A 19,793-nucleotide genomic window follows, 5' to 3' on the forward strand; every position below is an offset into this window, starting at 1 on the left:
AAAATGAGCCCATATTTCTAGAAATGGCCTTGAAGAACCAGGAAACTTTGAAAATTTGAAAAAGTGCTCATAGGAGATTTAGGCTTATTTTAAACCCTGATTTTTATCTTTTTTTTAGGTTTTAATGTTTTTATTGTCATTTTCCTTTTGGATATTTCTTTTTACCTTGATTTAAAAAACAAAAATGAAAGCAAAAACCTTTGATATTTACATTCAACTGGAAACCTTTTCTAGTCAATTAAATGACTTTTAATAAGATTGTTGTTGAAGATAAATATAGGCCTTTTTCTGTTCTTATTATGAGTGAGTCCCATAGAATATTAGGGACATATACTAAGAAGATTCTATGATTAATGAAGTTCATATTTAATTGATTGTCCTTTACTTTTATTTGTGAAGTCCAGCAACCCTATTGTCAATTGAAGGAGATGATAATGACCAAAGGATCAAGAAAAAGAGAAGAAAGGTTATACAGAGGGATGGGGGTACATCTTGTTATTTTTCCCTACATAGCAACAAGTATGAATATACCACGTAATTTTTTTCAAGCAAACAGATGCTTTGGAGAAACATGTAAGATTTCCTCTGCACTTGGGTCATTTTAGTATATTGGAATTTTTCTCCCACATGTTTAACTTTTTGTTTTTAAAAAAACCTTAACTCCACATCTTTAAAAAAAAACAATATATGAAAGAATGAATGTAATGCCAAAATTCTGAATTTATGTAACACCCCATATTGATAAAAATTGAGCAGAGCTCCATTCCAGAGTATATAATTATGTATATAAAAGTATTTGTTGTGTTGTGTGTGGTCTTATTCAGACATATGGATGTTGAGTTGACCTGGAAATACTTCAGGTCCCTTTAACACAGTCTGGCTCTGAACAAAGTCCCTAAGTACTAATCCTTCTCAGAGTCATCCAGTCGACAGTAATTAAGTTTGTAATATGGTGAATGCATCGACTTTCATCTTTTTTCTTGACTTTAAATCACATAATTCCTTTCCTGAAATTAAATTTCCTCTAGGTTTTCTCTGAAACTCACCTCCAGTCATCTTTGGATAAATTTATCAAGATATTCATTTCTTCTTCTTGCATAAGTCGATAAGCTGCACTCACGTGGTGATTCTCAAGGACAGAGCGATCATTATACAAAATGGCAACATCTGACCTAAGAATTAAAAACAAAATGCCCAGCAGAGGATTTCTTTAGACATCATGAATGTCTAATAAGACTCACTCAAGTATCAAGTCATCTGACCAGAAAACATCCTATAATTGAACAGTGAGAATTATGGAAGTACTTAGTTTCTTTTATTTTTTACTGTATGATATTTTAAAATTTTATATAAACTCTATTTATTAGAGAAGTTTTAGGCTCACAGCAAAATTGAAGTTGGTACAAAATTTCCCACGTACTTTCTTCTTCCACACATGCGTAACCTCCCCATTGTCAACATCCCCAACAAGAGTGGTATTTTTGTTACAACTGATGAACCTACATAGACACATCATTCTCATCCAGTGTCCACAGTTTACATTAGGGTTCGCTCGCTCTTGGTGTTGTACATTCTATGTGTTTAGACAAGTGAATAATGACATGTATCTACTATTATAGTACCATACAGAGTTGTTTCTCTGCCCCCAAATCCCTCTGTGCTCCACCTCTTCATCCCTTTCTCTCCCCTAACCCTGGCAACCACTGATTTTTTTCACTGTCTCCATAGTTTTGCCTTCTTCAAAATGTTATGTAGATGGAATCATACAGTATGTTGCTGATATGGTTTGGCTCTGTGTCCCTACCCAAATCTTATGTTAAATTGTAATCTCCAGTGTTAGGGGAGGGACCTGGTGGGAGGTGATTGGATCTTGGGGGCAGACTTCCTCCATGCTGTTCTTGTGATAGTGAGTGAGTTCTCATGAGATCTGGTGGTTTTAAAGTGTGTAGCACTTTCTTCTTCATGCTCTCTCCTGCCACCATGTGAAGATGTGCTTACTTCCTCTTCACCCTTCCATCATGATTGTAAGTTTCCTGAGGACTCCCAGCCATGCCTCCTGGATGGCCTGTGGAACTGTGAGTTAATAAAACCTCTTTCCTTTATATGTTACTGAGTCTCAGGTAGTTCTTTATAGCAGTGTGAGAATGGACTAATACAGAAAATTGGTACTGAGCATGGGGTATTGCTATAAAGATACCTAAAAATGTGGAAGCAACTTTGGAACTGGGTAATGGGCAGAGGTTGAAACAGTTTGGAGGGCTCAGAAAAAGAGGAAGATATGGGAAAGTTTGGAACTTCATAGAGATTGTTGAATGGTTGTGACCAAAATACTGATAGTGATATAGACAGTGAAGACTAGGTTGAGGACATCTTAGGTAGAGATAAGGAGGTCTTAGGTAGAGATGAGGAACTTACTTGGGACTAGAGTAAAAGTCACTCTTGCTATGCTGTAGCAAAAGGACTGATGGCATTGTGCGCCTGCTCTAGAAATCTGTGGAATTTTGAACTTGAGAGAGATGATTTAGGGTATCCGGTGAAAGCAATGTCTAAGCAGCAACGTGTTCAAGATATGGTTTGGCTGTTTCTAAAAGCCTGTGCTCATTTGCATAAAGAAAGAAATGACCTGAAACTGGAACTTATATTTAGAAGAGAAGCAGAGCATAAAAGTTTAAAATACTTGCAGCCTGACCATAAGGTAGAAAAGAAAAACCCATTTTCTGGGGAAGAACTCAAGGCTGTAAAAATTTGCATACATAAAGAGAAACCTAATGTTAATAGCCCAGACAATGGGGAAAATGTCTCCGGGGCATTTCAGAGACCTTCATGGCAGCCCCTCCCATCACAAGCCTGAAGGCCTAGCAGGGAAAAATGGATTCATGGGCCAGGCCTACGGCCCCCACTACTCTGTGCATGCATCCTGGACATTGTGCCCTGCATCCCAGCTGCTCCAGCTCCAGTCATGGCTGAAAGAGGACAAGGTACAGCTCGGGTCATTGCTTCAGAGGGTGAAAGCCCCAAGCCTTGGTGGCTTCTACATGGTATTGCGCCGGTAGGTGTGCAGTCAGTAGTAATTGAGGCTTGGGAGCCTTTGCCTAGATTTCAGAGGATGTATGGAAATGCCTGAATATCCAGGAAGAAGTCTGCTGCAGGGGCAGAGGCCTCATGGAGAACCTCTAGTAGGGCAGTGTGGAGGGGAAATGTGGGGTTAGAGCCCCCAGAGTCCTCACTGGGGCACTGCCTAGTGGAGCTGTGAGAAGAGGGCTACTGTATTAGTCCATTTTCACAATGCTATAAAGATAGTACCTGAGGCTGGGTAATTTATAAAGGAAAGAGGTTTAATTGACTCACAGTTCTGCAAGGCTGGTGGGGGCGGGGGCCTCAGGAAACTTACAATCATGATGGAAGGCAAAGGGGAAGCAAGGCACATCTTAAATGGCAGCAGGAGAGAGAGAGTGCAGGGGGGAAGCTGCCACTTTTAAACCACCAGATCTCATGAGAATTCCCTCACTATTATGAGAACAGCATGGGAGAAGCTGTCCCTATGATCCAATTACCTCCCAACAGGTCCCTCCCTCAAAACATGGGGATTACAATCTGAGATGAGATTTGGTGGGGACGCAGAGCCAAACCATATCAGCCACTGTCTTTCAGACTCCAGAATGGTAAATCCACCGACAGCTTGCACTGTGCACCTGGAAAAGCCACAGGCACTGGACGCCAGCCAGTGAAAGCAGCCATGGGGGCTGTACCCTGCAGAGCCACAGAGGTGGAGTGCCCAAGGCCGTAGGAGCACACCCCTGCATCAGCATACCCTGAATATGAGACATGGAGTCAAAAAGATTATTTGGGGGCTTTAAGATTAAATAACTGCCCTGCTGGGGTTCAGACTTGCATGTCCTATAGTCCCTTTGTTTGGGCCAATTTCTCCCTTTTGGAATAGGAGCATTTACCCAATGCCTGTAACCCCATTATATCTTGGAAGTAACTAACTTGTTTTTCATTTTACAAGCTCACAGGCAGAAGGAACTTGCCCTGTCTCACATGAGACTTTGGAGTTGGACTTTTGAGTTAATGCTGGAGTGAGTTAAGACTTTTGGGGACTATTGGGAAGGCATGATTGGTTTTTTGAAATATGAGAAGGACATGTGATTCAGGAGGGGCCAGAAGTGGAATAATGTATTAGTCCGTTTTCAAGCTGCTGATAAAGACATACCCAGAACTGGGCAATTTACAAAAGAAAGAGGTTTATTGGACTTACAGTTCCACATGGCTGGGGAGAGGCCTCACAATCATGGTGGAAGATGAAAGGCAAGTCTCACATGGTGGTGGCAAGAGAGAGAATGAGAACCAAGTGAAACAGGTTTCCCTTTATCAAACCATCAGATCTCATGAGACTTATTCACTATCATGAGAACAGTATGGGAGAAACCGCTCCCATGATTCAATTATCTCCCACTGGGTCTCTCCCACAACACATGGGAATTATGGGATTACAATTCAACACGAGATTTGGATGAGAGACACAGAGCCAAACCATATTATGAGCCAAATGTTGATTACAATTCAACATGAGATTTGCGTGGGGGACACAGAGCCAAGCATATTATTTGATATGGTTTGGATCTGTGTCCCCCACCCAAATCTCATATTGAATTGTAATCCCCAGTATTGGTAGAGGGACCTGGTAGGAGGTGACTGGATCATGGGGGTGGGTATCCCGCTTGCTGTTCTCATGATAATGAGTGAGTTCTCATGAGATCTGGTTGCTGAAAAGTGTGCAGCACTTCCCCCTTCACTCCCTCTCTTGCCACCATGTGAAAGTATGCCTGCTTCCCCTTCACCCTTCTGCCATGACTGTAAGTAAGTTTCCTGAGGCCTCCCAGCCTCCCCAGCCATGCCTTCTGTATGGCATCTGGAACTATGAGTCAATTGAACCTCTTTTCTTTATAAGTTATCCATTCTCTGCCACCTTTTTATAGCAGTGTGAGAAGAAGATAATACAATTGCCTTCTCAAATTGGTTCCTTTCACTTAGTAATATGCATTCATGTTTCCTTCATGTCTTTTCACCGATTGATAGCTAATTTCCTTGCAGCACTCAAGTTTTCTTGTCTGCATATACCACAGTTTATTTATTCAGTCACCTACTGAAGGACATCTTGCTTGCTTCCAAGTTTTGGCAATTATGAATAAAGCTGCTATAAGTATCTGTGCTATAAGTTTTTGTGTGAATGTGTTTGTAAATTTTTTGAGTAAATACCAAGGAGTGCAATTCATGGATCATATGGTAAGAGTAGTTTCAATTTTGTAATAAATTGGTAAACTGTCTTCTGAAATGGCTATACCAGTTTTCATGCCTACCAGCAATGAATGAGAGTTCCTGCTGCTCCATTCTCACCAGCTTTTGGTGTTGTTAGCGTTCTGCATTTTGGCCATTTTAATAGATATGTATTGCCTATTGATCTATTTGGTATCTCATTGTTTCAATTTGGATTTCTCTGATGACATGATATGGAATATCTTTTCGTATGCCTATTTGCCATTTGTATATCTTCCTAGCTGAAGTGTCTGGTAAAGTTTTTGGCTCATTTTTAAATTAGGTTGTTAGTTTTCTTACTGTTGAGTTTTAAGCATTCTTTGTATATTTTGGATAACACTGCTTTATCAGATGTTCTTTGCAAGTATTTTCTTCCAGTCTGTGGCTTGTCTTTTTAGTCTCTTGATAGTGTCTTTGGTAGAGCATAAATTTTTAATTTTAATGAAATCCAACTTATCAATTTATTATTTTATATATTGTGCCTTTGATGTTATATTTAAAAAGTCATCACCAAATCTAAGGTCATCTAGATTTTTCTTCTATGTAATCTTCTAGGAATTTTATAGATTTTTGTTTTAAATTTAGGTTTGTGATCCATTTTGAGTTAATTTTGTAAAGGGTATAAGGCCTGTGTCTTAGTGTGTTTTATGCTGATGTGACAGAATACCTGAGGCTGGGTAATTTATCAAAAAAAAAGAAAAGAAATTTATTTATCACAGTTCTTAACTGGAAAGTCAAAGATCAACATACCATCATCTCAGGAGGGCCTTCTTGCTGTATCATCAAATGGTGGAAAGCATCACATAGTAGAAAGGCAGAGAGCACAAGAGAGCAAACCCTCTCTAGCAAGCCCCATTTTATAATGGCATTAATTTATTTATGAGGATAGAACACTCCTGACCTCAATACCTTCCATTAGGCCCCACCTTCCAACCCTGTCACATTGGGGGTTATGTTTGCAACATATGAATTCTGGGAAACACATTCAAACCATAGCAGTCTGTGTCTGGATTCTTCTTTTTGCTTTTGCATGTGGATATTCAGTCGTGTTAGCACCATTTATTGAAAAGATTATTTTTGCTTCACTGTATTGCTTTTACTCCTTTGTCAAAGATCAGTTGACTATATTTTTCATAGGTTCATTACTGGGCTCTCTAATCTGTTTTCATTGATCTATTTGTCTGTCCTTTTACCAATACTACACTGTCTTGATTACTGTGGTGTTGTAGCAAGTCTTAAAGTTAGGTAGTGTCAGTCCTCCAACTTTGTGCTTCTCCTTTAAAACTGTTAGCTATTATGAGTCTTTTGCCTCTCCATACAAACTTTAGAATCACTTTGTCAGAATCATAAAATAACTTGCTGGTATTTTCATTGGGATTGGATTAAATCTATAGATGAAGTTGCAAAGAACTGACATCCTGACAGTTTTGAGTCTATCTATGAACATGAAATATCTGTCTCTGTATTATTTATTTCATCAAAGTTTTACAGTTTTTCTTATAAAGGTCTTGTATATGTTTTGTTCCATTTATATCTAAATATTTAATTTTGTGTGGTGCTAATGCAAATGACATTTGTGTTTTCAATTTCAAATTACATTTGTTTATTGCTGGCATATAGGAAAGCAATTGAGTTTTGTGTATTAACCTTGTATTTTGCAACCCTGCTATAATCACTTATTAGTTCCAGGAGATTTTTGGTCAATTCTTTCAGATTTTCTACATGGACAATCATATCATCTGCAAACAAAGATAATTTTATTTCTCTCTTCCCAAGATGCATGCCTTTTAATACCTTTTTCTAGTTGTACTGCATTAGCTAGGACTTCCAGTATGATACAAAAATTAGTTGTGAGAGGGGACATCTTCCCTTGTTCACAATCTTAGTGGGAAAGCTTCAAATTTTTCACCATTAAGTATGATGTTAGTTGTAGGTTTTTTATAAATAGATACTTTTCTTTGAATTGTTTACTTTTTAATTGACAATTAAAATTATATATATTTATCATGTACGAGATGATGTCTTGAAACATGTATCTATATATATATGTATACATTTATATATACATACACACACACATAGTGGAATGGCTAATCAGGCTAATTAACATATGTATTACTTCACAATTTACCATTTTTTGAGGTGAGAATACTTAAAATCTACTCTTGGCAATCTTTTAGAATACAAAACATTGTTATTAACTCTAGTTGACACATTGTACAATAGATCTCTTGAACTTATTTATCCCATCTAACTGAAATTATGCATCCTTTGACCAACATCTTCCTAACTTTTATCTCCACCCAAGTCCCTCATAATCACAATTCTACTCTAGTATAGATATTCTTTATCAAGTTAAGGAAGGTCCTCTCTATTCCTAGTTAGAGTTTATATCATAAATGTGGGTTGGAATGTTTGGCAAAATGCTTTTTCTGCATTTATTGATAAGATCACGTGATTTTTTTTCCTGTACCCTGTTGATGTGGTAGATTATATTAATTGAATTATGAATGTTGAGCCAGACTTGCATACCTGGGATAAACCCCACTTAGTTGTGGTGCTTAGCTTTCTTTTAATTATCATTATTATAGTTTAAATGTGTTTATGCCTTTTCCTTCTGGTTTGTAATCCAGACACCTGCAAAATACTCTAGATATATCAAAGAGAATAAAATTACCTAATGTCTTATTCAGTCAGTGAATGAACAAACCCCTTTGTACCCATTCAAGAGTGTTGATACCATCCCTGTTCCTTTAAACTAAAATTACTTTGGGTAGCAGGTGAAGGGGATGATGAAAATCATTTGATCTATGATTCTAGTTTTTTACTCTCTTATAATGTTGTGATTAAATTTTAATGTCATAGATCCTTTTACTTTAAAATTAAGATGGAAAAATCATTTTTAAAGAAAACTTAAAATGTATGCTTCATCACCCATTTAAAAGGAACATTTTATTTTTAAAATGATGAATACATCAAGGGAAGGCTTTTATTTCTCATCTGTCTGTATTTTAATATAATTTCATTATGAAATAAATAGGTATACTTCAAGTTGCATTGATGAATTTGGTATTCTAACTTTAAGCTTGAAATATTTCAAGCATTCTCAGATCTGTATAATGGAACCTGGGCTTCTCCTTCCTCTATCCTCCTAGGTTGCCAGATCATTATGTAAGTGTGGAATGGAAGCAAAATCACTATGTTCAATCTCTTAAAATAGTGAACTCATTCATATAAGTTGGCAAGTTGAATATTGACAACAAATATGGCAAAAAAGAAAGTCAAGTTAAAACTTGTAGCAAGTTTGCTACCACTTACCCAACACCGAGGCTTCTCTCACTCTCCTGTCTCCTGGTAGATACTTAACGCTGTCAAGTATAAAACTGCCTCACTCCAGACTTACTGTTTCAGGCCTTTCAGTGGGTAAAGTCCTAGTTATAACCTAGCACTGGCCCTGCCACTGAATATTTATGATGGAGTAGACAAGGACAAAACAAAAAACGAAAGTTCCCACTAAAACACCACCACCACCACCACACATGGATAGCTATGTGAGATGATGGATATATTAATTTGCTTCTGCATAATAATCATTTTACTATCTATCTGTATCTTAAAATATCATGTTATATACCATAAATGTACACAATGAAAACTATTTAATAACAATAGAGAAAACAAAAACTAAAGAAATCTGGCATTTTGTACAAGCAGCCTGTTTAAGATCTGTGTCTGATAGTCTGCCAGATAAACCAAGCTTTATTATTCATCCAACATATGATAAATGACCTACCAGGCACTATTACTTTCTTTTTTGTTTCTAGCACTATCATAAAGATGAAATAACATATGTCTTTAATAGCACATATTTCTAAAATAGATTTCCATTTAATAATCTTAGTTAAGGCCTAAAAAGGATTTAATCAATAATCATACCTCAATATACACAGAAATATGAACTAGAAAAGCATACGTATAATTCTCATTGAAGAGATAATTGAAGAGATGTTTCCCAAGCAAAACACTGTGTGCATTTCTAGAAGTTTGCTGAGATCATGGGGAAAGCTGTGATTTTCCAGTAACATTTGCACTATATGGCACCAAATCTAGCCATAGCAGATTTGTCAGGGTTATTACATGATATGGCTCCAAGTATCACCATCTACTCTTTCAGAAACAAGCTAAAATGTGTTTTTGAACCAGATTTAATTGTAGCAAAGTGTGCATAATTTTGTCTCATAAAGCTAACAAGGATGCTGAGAATGCAGCATGGTCTAATGTTTGAGATGGTCTTTGACTGCTAAGAAAAGAACAGACTCTGAGCAGCATCCAGTATCCATGGTAACATGTAGCCTGGCATTTTCTTTTCACAAAGAGGAAATTATTTCCATTTATTTACACTTTCAAGGATTTCATGCATTATAATATCTGCATTGAACTCAAATCTAGCCTTGCCCTATGTTCCAAATCGCATTTTAGCCATTTTGTGTTATGTAGTAAATTAGTTTCCAGATTGGAAAAAACATTCTCAATCCAAGTAACAATGAATAATATAAAATAAAATAGAATTACTGATATAAATGACATATGACCTTATTTCTTCTTGGATGAAGGCAATATTGAGAGTTAAAAATCATGTTATATTGTTGCATTTTCGTCATTACAACATTTTGGTTCGTGGAATTTTCAGGTTCATGTAGAATTAATTCATTAAATAGTTGACCCTGTTAGACAATTTTTTCCCATTTTTATACAGAGTTTTAAAATATAAATTGGAAAAAATATGATTCTTCTTTCTCCTTGTCTGCCTCCATCTACCCTTTCTTGTCCTCCTCTTCCTTGTCATCCCTCTCCTTTCCTCCACCTCCTCCTCCTCCCTCTCCACAGCCAAATGCATAAGTAAATCAGGACTCTTCATCCAGTTGCAGATAAATAGTAAAAGGAGAAAGCTAGAGTGATGATCTAATACTGCTGCTGGAAGAGGCCAGCCCACCGGCCTTTACTTTTCAAAGTCGAAAGGGCAACTGGCATTCACTGATAACAAATCACTTGCTTTCTTCTCAAACCCCTAGAACTGTTTTCCTGTATAGAGCCCAGCTCAGTGATGAGCAATCTTCAGTTAAAATCCTCCATGTTGTGGATCCAGTGGATGTAGAAAGCCTTTGTTAAGCAAAATGATCTGCACAGTCTTGTTTTCCTTTGACATTAAATACAAATAAAAGCAAAAATCTCCCTATACTCTGCAAATATGGGTAGAAAAATAACATTCCTGCTTCATAACCAGACTCTGAAGTTTTCCTTTTCCCTCCAAGCTGTATCAATCTCTGGGACCCTGGGGTTTCCTCCATTCCAGGGACAGACAGAATGCCCTCCCCAACACTTCACTGTTTGAATTGCAACTCTTCCTCTGTCTCCATCAAGGGGCTACAATGTAAGCCCATCCCATTTCAGGCTTTAACAGGTTGGAATTATCATGTGTCCATCTCTGGCTGTGGGAGCAGACTTGTATAAGAAACTGGATTGACAGTGAGTGTCCCTCTTCTCACTCCTCAATTCTGCCACTGCCATCACCTGACCAGGTGCATATAGACAGGTCACTTTACCTCTCAAGGTCTTCATTTTCTATTTTTAGATGATGGAAATCAGACCAGATGATCTATACTGTGGATCTCACTCATCTTAGGGTCCTTTAAGTTCTAAACTGTCTAATATTTTAATAAACTGTTTCTATATTCCCCACATCAAACAATAACTCCCACATCTGGAAAATCAGTTGTTAAAAAAATATATATATTAAAACACCAAATGAACTGACCACACAAAAGCCTGCACATGTATGCTTATATCAGTATTATTCATAAGTGCCCAAATTTGGAAACAACCAAGATTTGCTTTAACAGGTGAATAGATAAACAAACTATGGTATGTCCACGTAATGGAATGGTATTCAGGGATAAGAAATAAGCTGTCAACCATGAAAAGACATGGAGGAACATTAAACACATTCTTCTAAATGAAATAACCCAGACTGAAAGAATTATATACTGTATTATTTCAGCTCTATGACATTTTGGAAAAGACAAAACTGAAGAGACATTTAAAGACACCAGTGGTTGCCAGGGGTAAAGGGGCAGGAAGAGAGGAATGATAGATGAAGCACAGGAGACTTTTAGGGCAGTGAAACTATTGTGTGTGATACTGCAGTGGTAAATACATGACATTATACAGTTGTCAAAACCCATAGAACCCATAATGCAAAGAGTGAACCTTCATATAAACAATGGACCTTAGTTACTAACAATGTATCAATATTGGTTAATCGATTGTAACAAATATCTCACACCAGTGTAAGATGTTAATAACAATAAAACTTTAGGGTAGCAGGAGGAAGCATATGGAACTCATGCAACTCTGTACTTCCTGTTCAATTTTCCTGTGAATCTAAAACTGCTCTAAGAAATAAAGTCTATTAATTAGAAAAAAAAATCAGATTTAATCTTTCCTCAACAAGAATGGAGATTTATGCAGTGGTTCAAGAGAGACATCAGCTCTTAACATATATCTCCTTATTAAGCATCCTGACTAGTGAAAGAGAAATTTCAGGATCCTACACATATAAAGTAAGTTGGATCCTGATGGGGCCTAGACCAAATCCTGCTTCTCAGATACTGACTTCTGTGCCTAACTAAAAAAAGCTTAGGGTAACTCTCTGTTATGGACTGAATTGTGTCTGCCCTAAAATTCATGTGTTGAAGCCCTAACCCTCAGTGTGTCTGTATTTGGAGATAGGGCTACTAAGGGTATAAATAAAGTTAGTGAAGTAACAAGAGTGGGTCCCAAGTCCATTATGACTGGTGTCCATATAAGAAGAGGAAGAGACACTGGGGTACATGTGCTCAGAGAAAAGACCATATGAAGACACAGCAAGAAGGGTGTTGTCTGTAAGTCAAGAAGAGCAACCTCAGAGGAAACCAAACCAGCTGACACTGTGATCCTGTACTCCCAGCATCCATAATTGTGAAAAAATAAATTCATGTTGTTTAAGCCACCCATTCTGTGGTATTTTATCATGGCAGCCCTAACAGACTAACATACTTCCACTCTGGTATTTCATTTAAATAACTTCCATTGTAACCATCATCAAATAATTTCATTTTCTAGTTATTTTAAATTTAATACTTCATGCTGGCCTGAAAATGAGATTTAATTTTTGGATTTTGTTTTCAGAAGTACAATTTTATTACTTTCAAATACATAATGACACCAAACCAGTACCTTAAGCATTATGTTACAAGATTTGCCTCAGTGAATAGATGTCTGACTTGTGTGGTAGTTCACAGTGTAAGTTCTGGGCAGAGACAGATTGTCTTAAACATTTTCATGTTCTTTAAATTGCTAGATATGCCACAAAATACTATACACAGGATTCTTAAAAAATAGTAGTTAATTGATTCAAGTGTTAGCAGCTTAAGAAATTTTGCTAAAAATTCATTAAACCTGTTCTTATTAGAGTCTTTATTATTTTTTAAAAATCCTCTTAAGTGATATGCAGAAAAACAAATTTCAAATTTTAACTAATGAAAGTTAATACTTTTTCAAACTTACCTTGTCTGAATGTGAAAGTTGTTTGTTGTCCCTGTATGCTCATAATCATGAATGGCAGCAGCAAAGACCATTGCTAAAATTTCCAGTTCAGTGAGCCAGTGCTAGTAAATTACAGAAAGAATCCATTATATTCAAGAAGTAGATACCATCTTTCCTTTCTTTGAAAAGGACTTCAGTGCACCCTGTTTATGTAATATAAAATTATTTTTCATTTCTTTTAATTTGTTTCCTATTTTACCTCCACTAATTGTGCAAGATGGATGCTTCATGAGGTCAATGATTGTTTCATGGCATATAAGTTCAAAATTCAGAATATAATTGTCCTTGCTAATTGAAAAAGGAGTAGTTTTCTATGATTTAAAAGGTGAACCCTAACTGGATTTTGAATTTACAGCCATACATGTTTGGGTTCTTCTGAAATCAATTACAGTTTGGTGATTTTTAACATACAGCTCATACATTATTAAAATGTCTTTTAGCCCAAGTGTTGTAGAACAATCTACTATGAAAAAAAATTTCATCTGAAAATTAAAAACATTCACTTTCTTACTAGAGAAAGTGTACTTCATTTTCATGTTAGAGATTTAGAAAAGTTTCTGAAATTCACAAAATTTTCTATTCATAACACATAAGAATGGCTGTGCAATTAACTTCAGTAATGCTAAAAGAAAGAATAAATGCTTTCATGTAAAAATCCATGACTATCCACTTTACATACATTCATCTTTCAGTTACTAACTAGACGCTTTAACAAAGGTTCCCTGCTATTATTAGTTCATTTAGAAATAATTCAATAGTTTATTCATCACTCACATTTTGTAAAACCCTTATACTATACTACCCAATATGGTAACCACATGTGACTGTTTAAGTTAAAAATAAAGAAAATTAAGTAAAATTAAATTCACTTTCCCAGTTACACTAGCCACATTACATATGCCCATTGGTCACATGTGACAAATGGTTACCATATAGAACAGCACAGACACAAAACATTTCCATCACCACAGCAAGTTCTACTAGAGAACACCATAAATAGATAGCACTTGGTGATAGGAATGTGGAATCCAAAATGCTATGAAGCTCACTCTGAGTGGTCTTATTCTATACACTTAAAACAATAAAAGACCTTGCAAAAAACAACTGAAAGAGATCATGTAAACTACGTGCACACTTGATAAAAGTTTGCAGAATAAAGATGCAATTTAAGAGCATAGGCAGAAAGGCTAATTGGTGGCAGTAGATCTTGGGAAAAGGATGGAAAAAGATTGATAGTTAAGTGCAAGGATGGAGACAGAAGAATTTTAAATAGAAAGAGCAAATGTAGAATCATACTATAGGGTCTGTATTAAAATAGAATTGTCAATAGTACAATTGTGTTGGAGAATCAAGTGAAGTGTAATCGAAGAATATGGAGAGTATGGAAAGAGTTAATGGACTAATTTGATGAGAATTGATGAATTTAGATTTTGTGTAAAAAGTAAAAGAAAGCCATTGTAGGTCCATGAGTCAAAAATGAAGGCAGTGACAATTGTTGAATCTCACAGGTACCAAAGGTATAATCTTATTAATCTTAGCTCCCTTCACATAACCTATCATGATATTTGGCACATATTAGGAACTTAGTATTTGTTTGTTAAATTGCAGTTAGCTAGTTTTGCATTAGAAAGAGGCAACAGTGGTAAGAGACCATGGAATCAGTCCTGGTTTTAAATCTCTGTTAGTCCTCAGGAAAATAAGTTATTTACCCTCTTAGCTACAGTTCTGGTGAAAATGGCATTAGTAATCTTTCCCCTATGGGATTTAAGAAGAAGTTTTGAGTTAATGTATGCACTGCGCCTATCATGTCTTGTCATATGGTAAAATAAAGAATAAATGGCATTTTGCTAGGAACTTACCATGTTAAATGCATTGATTAAGGCATTAAATCTGGGAAATAATAGCTAACATATCATTAGTGATTGTAATTCATGTACAAATGCCTCACAACTGGATGAGTGAAGCAGAAATAATTTTCAGAGCCAAACGGAGTTAATATAACTAACTGTTCTGTGTTCATAGACACATTTAATTGTGAGTCATTAAAAGGAAGAAAGTTACCTTATAGAGGTCTGAATTGGGATTGAGCCTCCATTGTTCCCAATGAAACTATGGAACTAAACACCATGAAATGAATAGCAATTGAAGTTAAACTAGTTTTGTACCCTAGAAACCCATTGTTTTATTAAAGAAAATGGAAAAAAATCACTTATCTAAATTTTTGAGTGGGTTCAAATTCTATATTTATAAATATAGCTGTGGTTTAAAAAAAGGCAGCATTCATTATCTACTATGATAATACAGAATATAAAGTGCCAATAGTAAAAAGAAATTAAATTAGAAAATCAGAGATGGAATTAGTGATTGACTCATAAATATTTAAAATTATCTTGCTAGCTGTGAAAATTTATTATAAATACATTTTCTGTTTTTATTTTGGTTCATTTCTGCCTCCCATAAATAGTACTTTCTCCACAAATCCCCCTTACTTATTTCCGCACTATGGACTATATCATTAAGTTCCACTACAAACTAATATAGGAAGAGAGAAACACTGAACTTTCACACTTAATTTAAAAACACATCTACTTTGCATTAGCAAAAGTAGAATTCTGGACTGATTGTTAGTTCCTTAGCTGCTGATTCATTTTGTGCTGGTATCAAAAAGAATTCTAACTCAGAAAACAAGTGCTTAAATTCACAGATTTTATAAATGACTCCTGAGGGCAAGCCAGAGAGAATGAGGTTAAATCCTGTCACTCTTCCCAACTACAGCAGTGGTCAATACAAATCCAAGGTTCTTTTGATTCCTAATAGGCAGAAATAAAGGGTTAAGAGGATAAATCATGAGCAATGCAACACTGTATTTCAACAGAACTGTAGGTTGTATTTTGTCTGAAGAAATGCTCAGGTTGGCTTACTCTAGAGCGGGCGGTCATCGACTTATATGGAGGTATTGACTGCTATTAATAACATGTATTATAACAGAAACAAAGGAAGGGAATTAACATTAACTGGACACTTTAGTTAGCTGATCTCATTTAATACTTGTAACCACTTTATAAGATGGTTATAGGTAAATATTTTTATACCTATGTTGCAGATAACAAAGCTGAATCCTAGAGAAATGGATCCACATGTCAAAGGTCACATACCTATCTAGCGGCAGAGCAGGAATGCAAACCCAAATCTGTCTGATTTCAAAGTTTCTATTTCTTCAACGGATCACAATAGCATTCATTACATAAAGAAGGCAATATGCTGAACACATTCTTCTAAGGTTTCAAAAGTAGAATTTCTAGCTAATTTTAATATATGAATGGGTAGAAGCTAATAGAGTTTTGACTTAGGACTTAAAATGTAATTTTCATGTCTGAATTACTCCGGATGTGTGAGTGTGTGCCTGTGGGACAGAAAAAGTAAATATGTGTATTATACAAAGTATATATGTGTATTATATAAAGGGTGGGGAGAATTTCAAGTCAGAAAATCACATTTATTTCTTGATTCCTTGTGTATCTAAAAACACATAATCAACAACACTTTAAGCCAGAATCTATGAGGTTTGACACTATTTTTCTCTATTCCTTTGAATAGGCTGAAGAAGTTTGCTGTAAGTTACCAGAATAGAAAATTGGCATATTACAATTAATTAATTAAGGTATGTTAATAGCTATTATGTTTTAGGCACTAGGTTAGGTGCTTTGCAAATGTTTTATTTACTCTTCGTTGCCATTCTATAAGGTGGCTGGTATTATTAACTGCATTTTAGTGACAAGGGAAGCAATGTAGAGCTAGTGAATTAGAAAGTGGTGGGGCATGGTTTTAAACTCGTGTCTGACTGCTTCCTGAGTCCATACTCTTTTTCCTCTTCCAAACAGTATCATATTGGAAGCCATTTATAAGAACAGAATTTCCACATAATTTGTAGAAAGATGTAATGCTAAATGTTCTGTAGACTGATCAGAGAAAAATGCAGTCATTCCAAAGTGTGGAAGACTGTTTCTGTGTAGTCAGTGCACTAAAAATTCCAAAGGAACTAGATTTAAAGTCATCTCTCTACCTTCTACTCTTAGTATTAGAGAGAACACAGTGCCAGGAGCCCTCTAATGCAAATGTTTTCTGGCCAAGCCCCTTGTATAATTTCATATTCAAAGAGACATTTGAAGGTGTCTTGACAGCACTTTATAAAACATTTGCTCCTTAGCAAATGGACTGAGTTACTGCGCATCACTGTCACCATGGCACAGGACTACAAATGAATCAAGTGACAAAAGGAGAGAAATGGGACAAGCAGGTGTATGAGCATCAACTCTCCTCTGCATTGTCTACTCCCAGACTTGAGGGCGTCCCTTATGACATTAACAAACAGAAGGACAATGGCTTAATTGCAATCCCTTTCAGGAATGGTCCTTAAAACATCTTGCAGATGACAACATGCATTAGTCTCCTGACAGTACTGAGCTGCTACTAGAGTGCTTCATAAATGTCACACTGATAAGGCCATCCTGAAATAGCAGGGCATCAACTAAATCATTAAAGTAGATGACCCAGTTTTCTTTATATCAAATCTGAGGAGTGAGAAAGAACTAAAGAGTTTTTCCTAATGAAAATTTCTATAAAGCTTTTTTGTTTCAAAGAACCAACACATTCATATACATGAAATTTAATAGTCACCTATCACTACTTTTTAATGTAGACAAAACTTGTTAAAATAACTTTCCAAAAATTGTCAAGCTGACAGTGTAACCTAGTTTAGACAAAATAGTCAATACATTCATAAACTCATTTTGTCTTCCCTTTCTCCATCTATCGTAAAATTTCTCATTATTCTCTTTAGTTCAAATGTATTTTCTTGGTTCTGGAAAGCACTAAAGGTCTACCACCAGACTATTTTTGTAATGGCCAAATTAATGGAGAGTAAAGATCCCAGTGACACGTTTTTGCTAAAGGATGAATAAAATCAGAAAGTTACATTAATATTTGGTAAGTCATAGCTGTTTCAGAAAGTGACGATGTGATCTTTGCTAACAACTTTAACTTTCTAGGAGTCATGCCAGGCTGGGCCAAATTCCCCAGTCTCACAGAGAAGTTGGAATGGCTTATTAGGTCCCACAACAGTCTTCCTTATAATTCTGAGGGTAAAACCACATTGTGGATTTGATTTTCTCTATTTACCAATTAATATGACACCCACATCTCTTCAATGTCACCTTCATACCAGATGTTCTGAAGCTGACATAGGAGACTTTTATTTGGCTCCCTTTACACTTGTAGCAAGTGTAAAAAAAAATGCATTCAAGCAGGAACAGTTTTTTTCATTGATGAAATTCTGGTTGCCTCCTAGGCTGAAATGGCATTTTCTCACTGCACTTCACAATTAAAGCAGGTGCTGGATTTAGAAATCTCACATGGCCTGCTCCTTTTTTGAACCCAGCTCAGTTTGGCACCTTCACAGGAAGGTCAGTTCCTCACTTTTTACCTTCTGGGAATCATCCTGAGTTCTAAGATATTACAAAAATTCCCAACTCTCTCAGAGTTCCTGTCATACACTCACTGTTATTTCAGGCTTTGTATCGCTGAATCGTTTAGTCACCCATTCATTGATTCATCAAATGCAAAGAAGAGGAAGGAAAATTTGGAAAAATTGACATGAATAATTTCCCCAAATCCCTATTAGAATTTGACTGTGATTAGTAATACGAGTAAGAGAGCAAAAGTGACTGAGGTCAGGTTAGGAGCACATAATGAGTGAGGAAAGAGTGCTATAACTTTCATTCTAAAGACTTTTTCTCCAGGTCACTTTTTTTCGTTGATTTCTGTGGAAAAAAGGAATTTACAAACAAAAATGTTTGGTAGTCCAAATTTTGGGAAACATATTTTTATTTGCCTCTGGTTATCTTTTTTGCACTGACTTAAAGTATTTTTTGAAAAATGTGTATTATAACACATTAAGCTTCAAAAATCCAAACAATTATTATTTATAATACTTATTACTTAGAATACCTCTATGGGCATTAAAGAGACAATAGGAACTTACAGGAATGGAAGTTGATGCCTCCAAACTAACAAACCTCAGTTGCAAAGACTTTCTTACCATGATACCTGTATGAAGCATTATGTAATGCACAGTTTGAGTGACATCAGCTGCATGAATCAAATTGTGATATGGATTTTTGTACTTGCTGTAACCAACTTCTAAAGCTTCTGCAAAGGTGATTAGGCAAGAAACAGGAATCTGTGGAAAGTAATAATTATAATTATATTTTGACCAAAAAAGTGGTACTAAATCAACTTGAGCACTGTTTGTCATGGAACATATTAGTGAGTCAGATGTGGACAGTAGTTTCTTTATGTCAAATGTAGATTGTTCTGAAAAACCACTTCACGAACATGTTAACTTTCATTCCCAAAAAGAAAGATTGTAACCCCCAAGTATTTGACTAGGACAGATTAAATAATAGCCTTACTTGTACTATAGCCTTGAAATTTTAGTATCTTCCAGAGAGTAGGAAGGCTAATTCTTAGAAGGGTAAATATTTCCACTTACAATTAGTGGAGTCTAGTTTTTCTATCTTAATACAAAGAGGTTAAAATAGATTATCTCTCAGTACTTTATAGCTCTAAAAATGTGATGATTCTACAGGAAATGATGAAAGTAATAAGCTACAGTCTGCTCAGTAGTCTGTATCAAATCTATTGCTTGGATGGTTCTAAATGAAGTTAATTAGAAGCCCCTTCATTCTAATTTAAGAAAAGCTGGCAATAAAGGTTCATTCTGTATTTTAGGAATGCTGGAGTAGTCATATTTCTTTAAGACATAGCTGCCAAAC

The 19,793-nt window shown here is 35.9% G+C and overlaps 1 protein-coding gene across 14 annotated transcripts in view; it reads right to left on the reverse strand.

Moving 5' to 3' along the window:
* PDE1A (phosphodiesterase 1A) overlaps nucleotides 1-19,793 on the reverse strand; it is a 481,643-nt gene that overhangs the window by 67,041 nt on the left and 394,809 nt on the right. For all 14 annotated transcript variants that reach the window (XR_008659593.2, XM_055289921.1, XM_055289924.2 and 11 more), the window contains 3 exons: nucleotides 19,058-19,198; nucleotides 12,922-13,022; nucleotides 1,047-1,172 (listed from right to left, as the gene is read on the reverse strand). Coding sequence is in view for 13 of the 14 variants with exons in the window: in XM_055289921.1 (XP_055145896.1) it covers nucleotides 1,047-1,172; nucleotides 12,922-13,022; nucleotides 19,058-19,198 (368 nt within the window). In the remaining variant the exon portion in view is untranslated. The remainder of the gene's footprint in view (nucleotides 1-1,046; nucleotides 1,173-12,921; nucleotides 13,023-19,057; nucleotides 19,199-19,793) is intronic.

This window comes from Symphalangus syndactylus, chromosome 8 (genome assembly GCF_028878055.3).
Source record: "Symphalangus syndactylus isolate Jambi chromosome 8, NHGRI_mSymSyn1-v2.1_pri, whole genome shotgun sequence".
Taxonomy (NCBI): Eukaryota; Metazoa; Chordata; class Mammalia; order Primates; family Hylobatidae; genus Symphalangus; species Symphalangus syndactylus.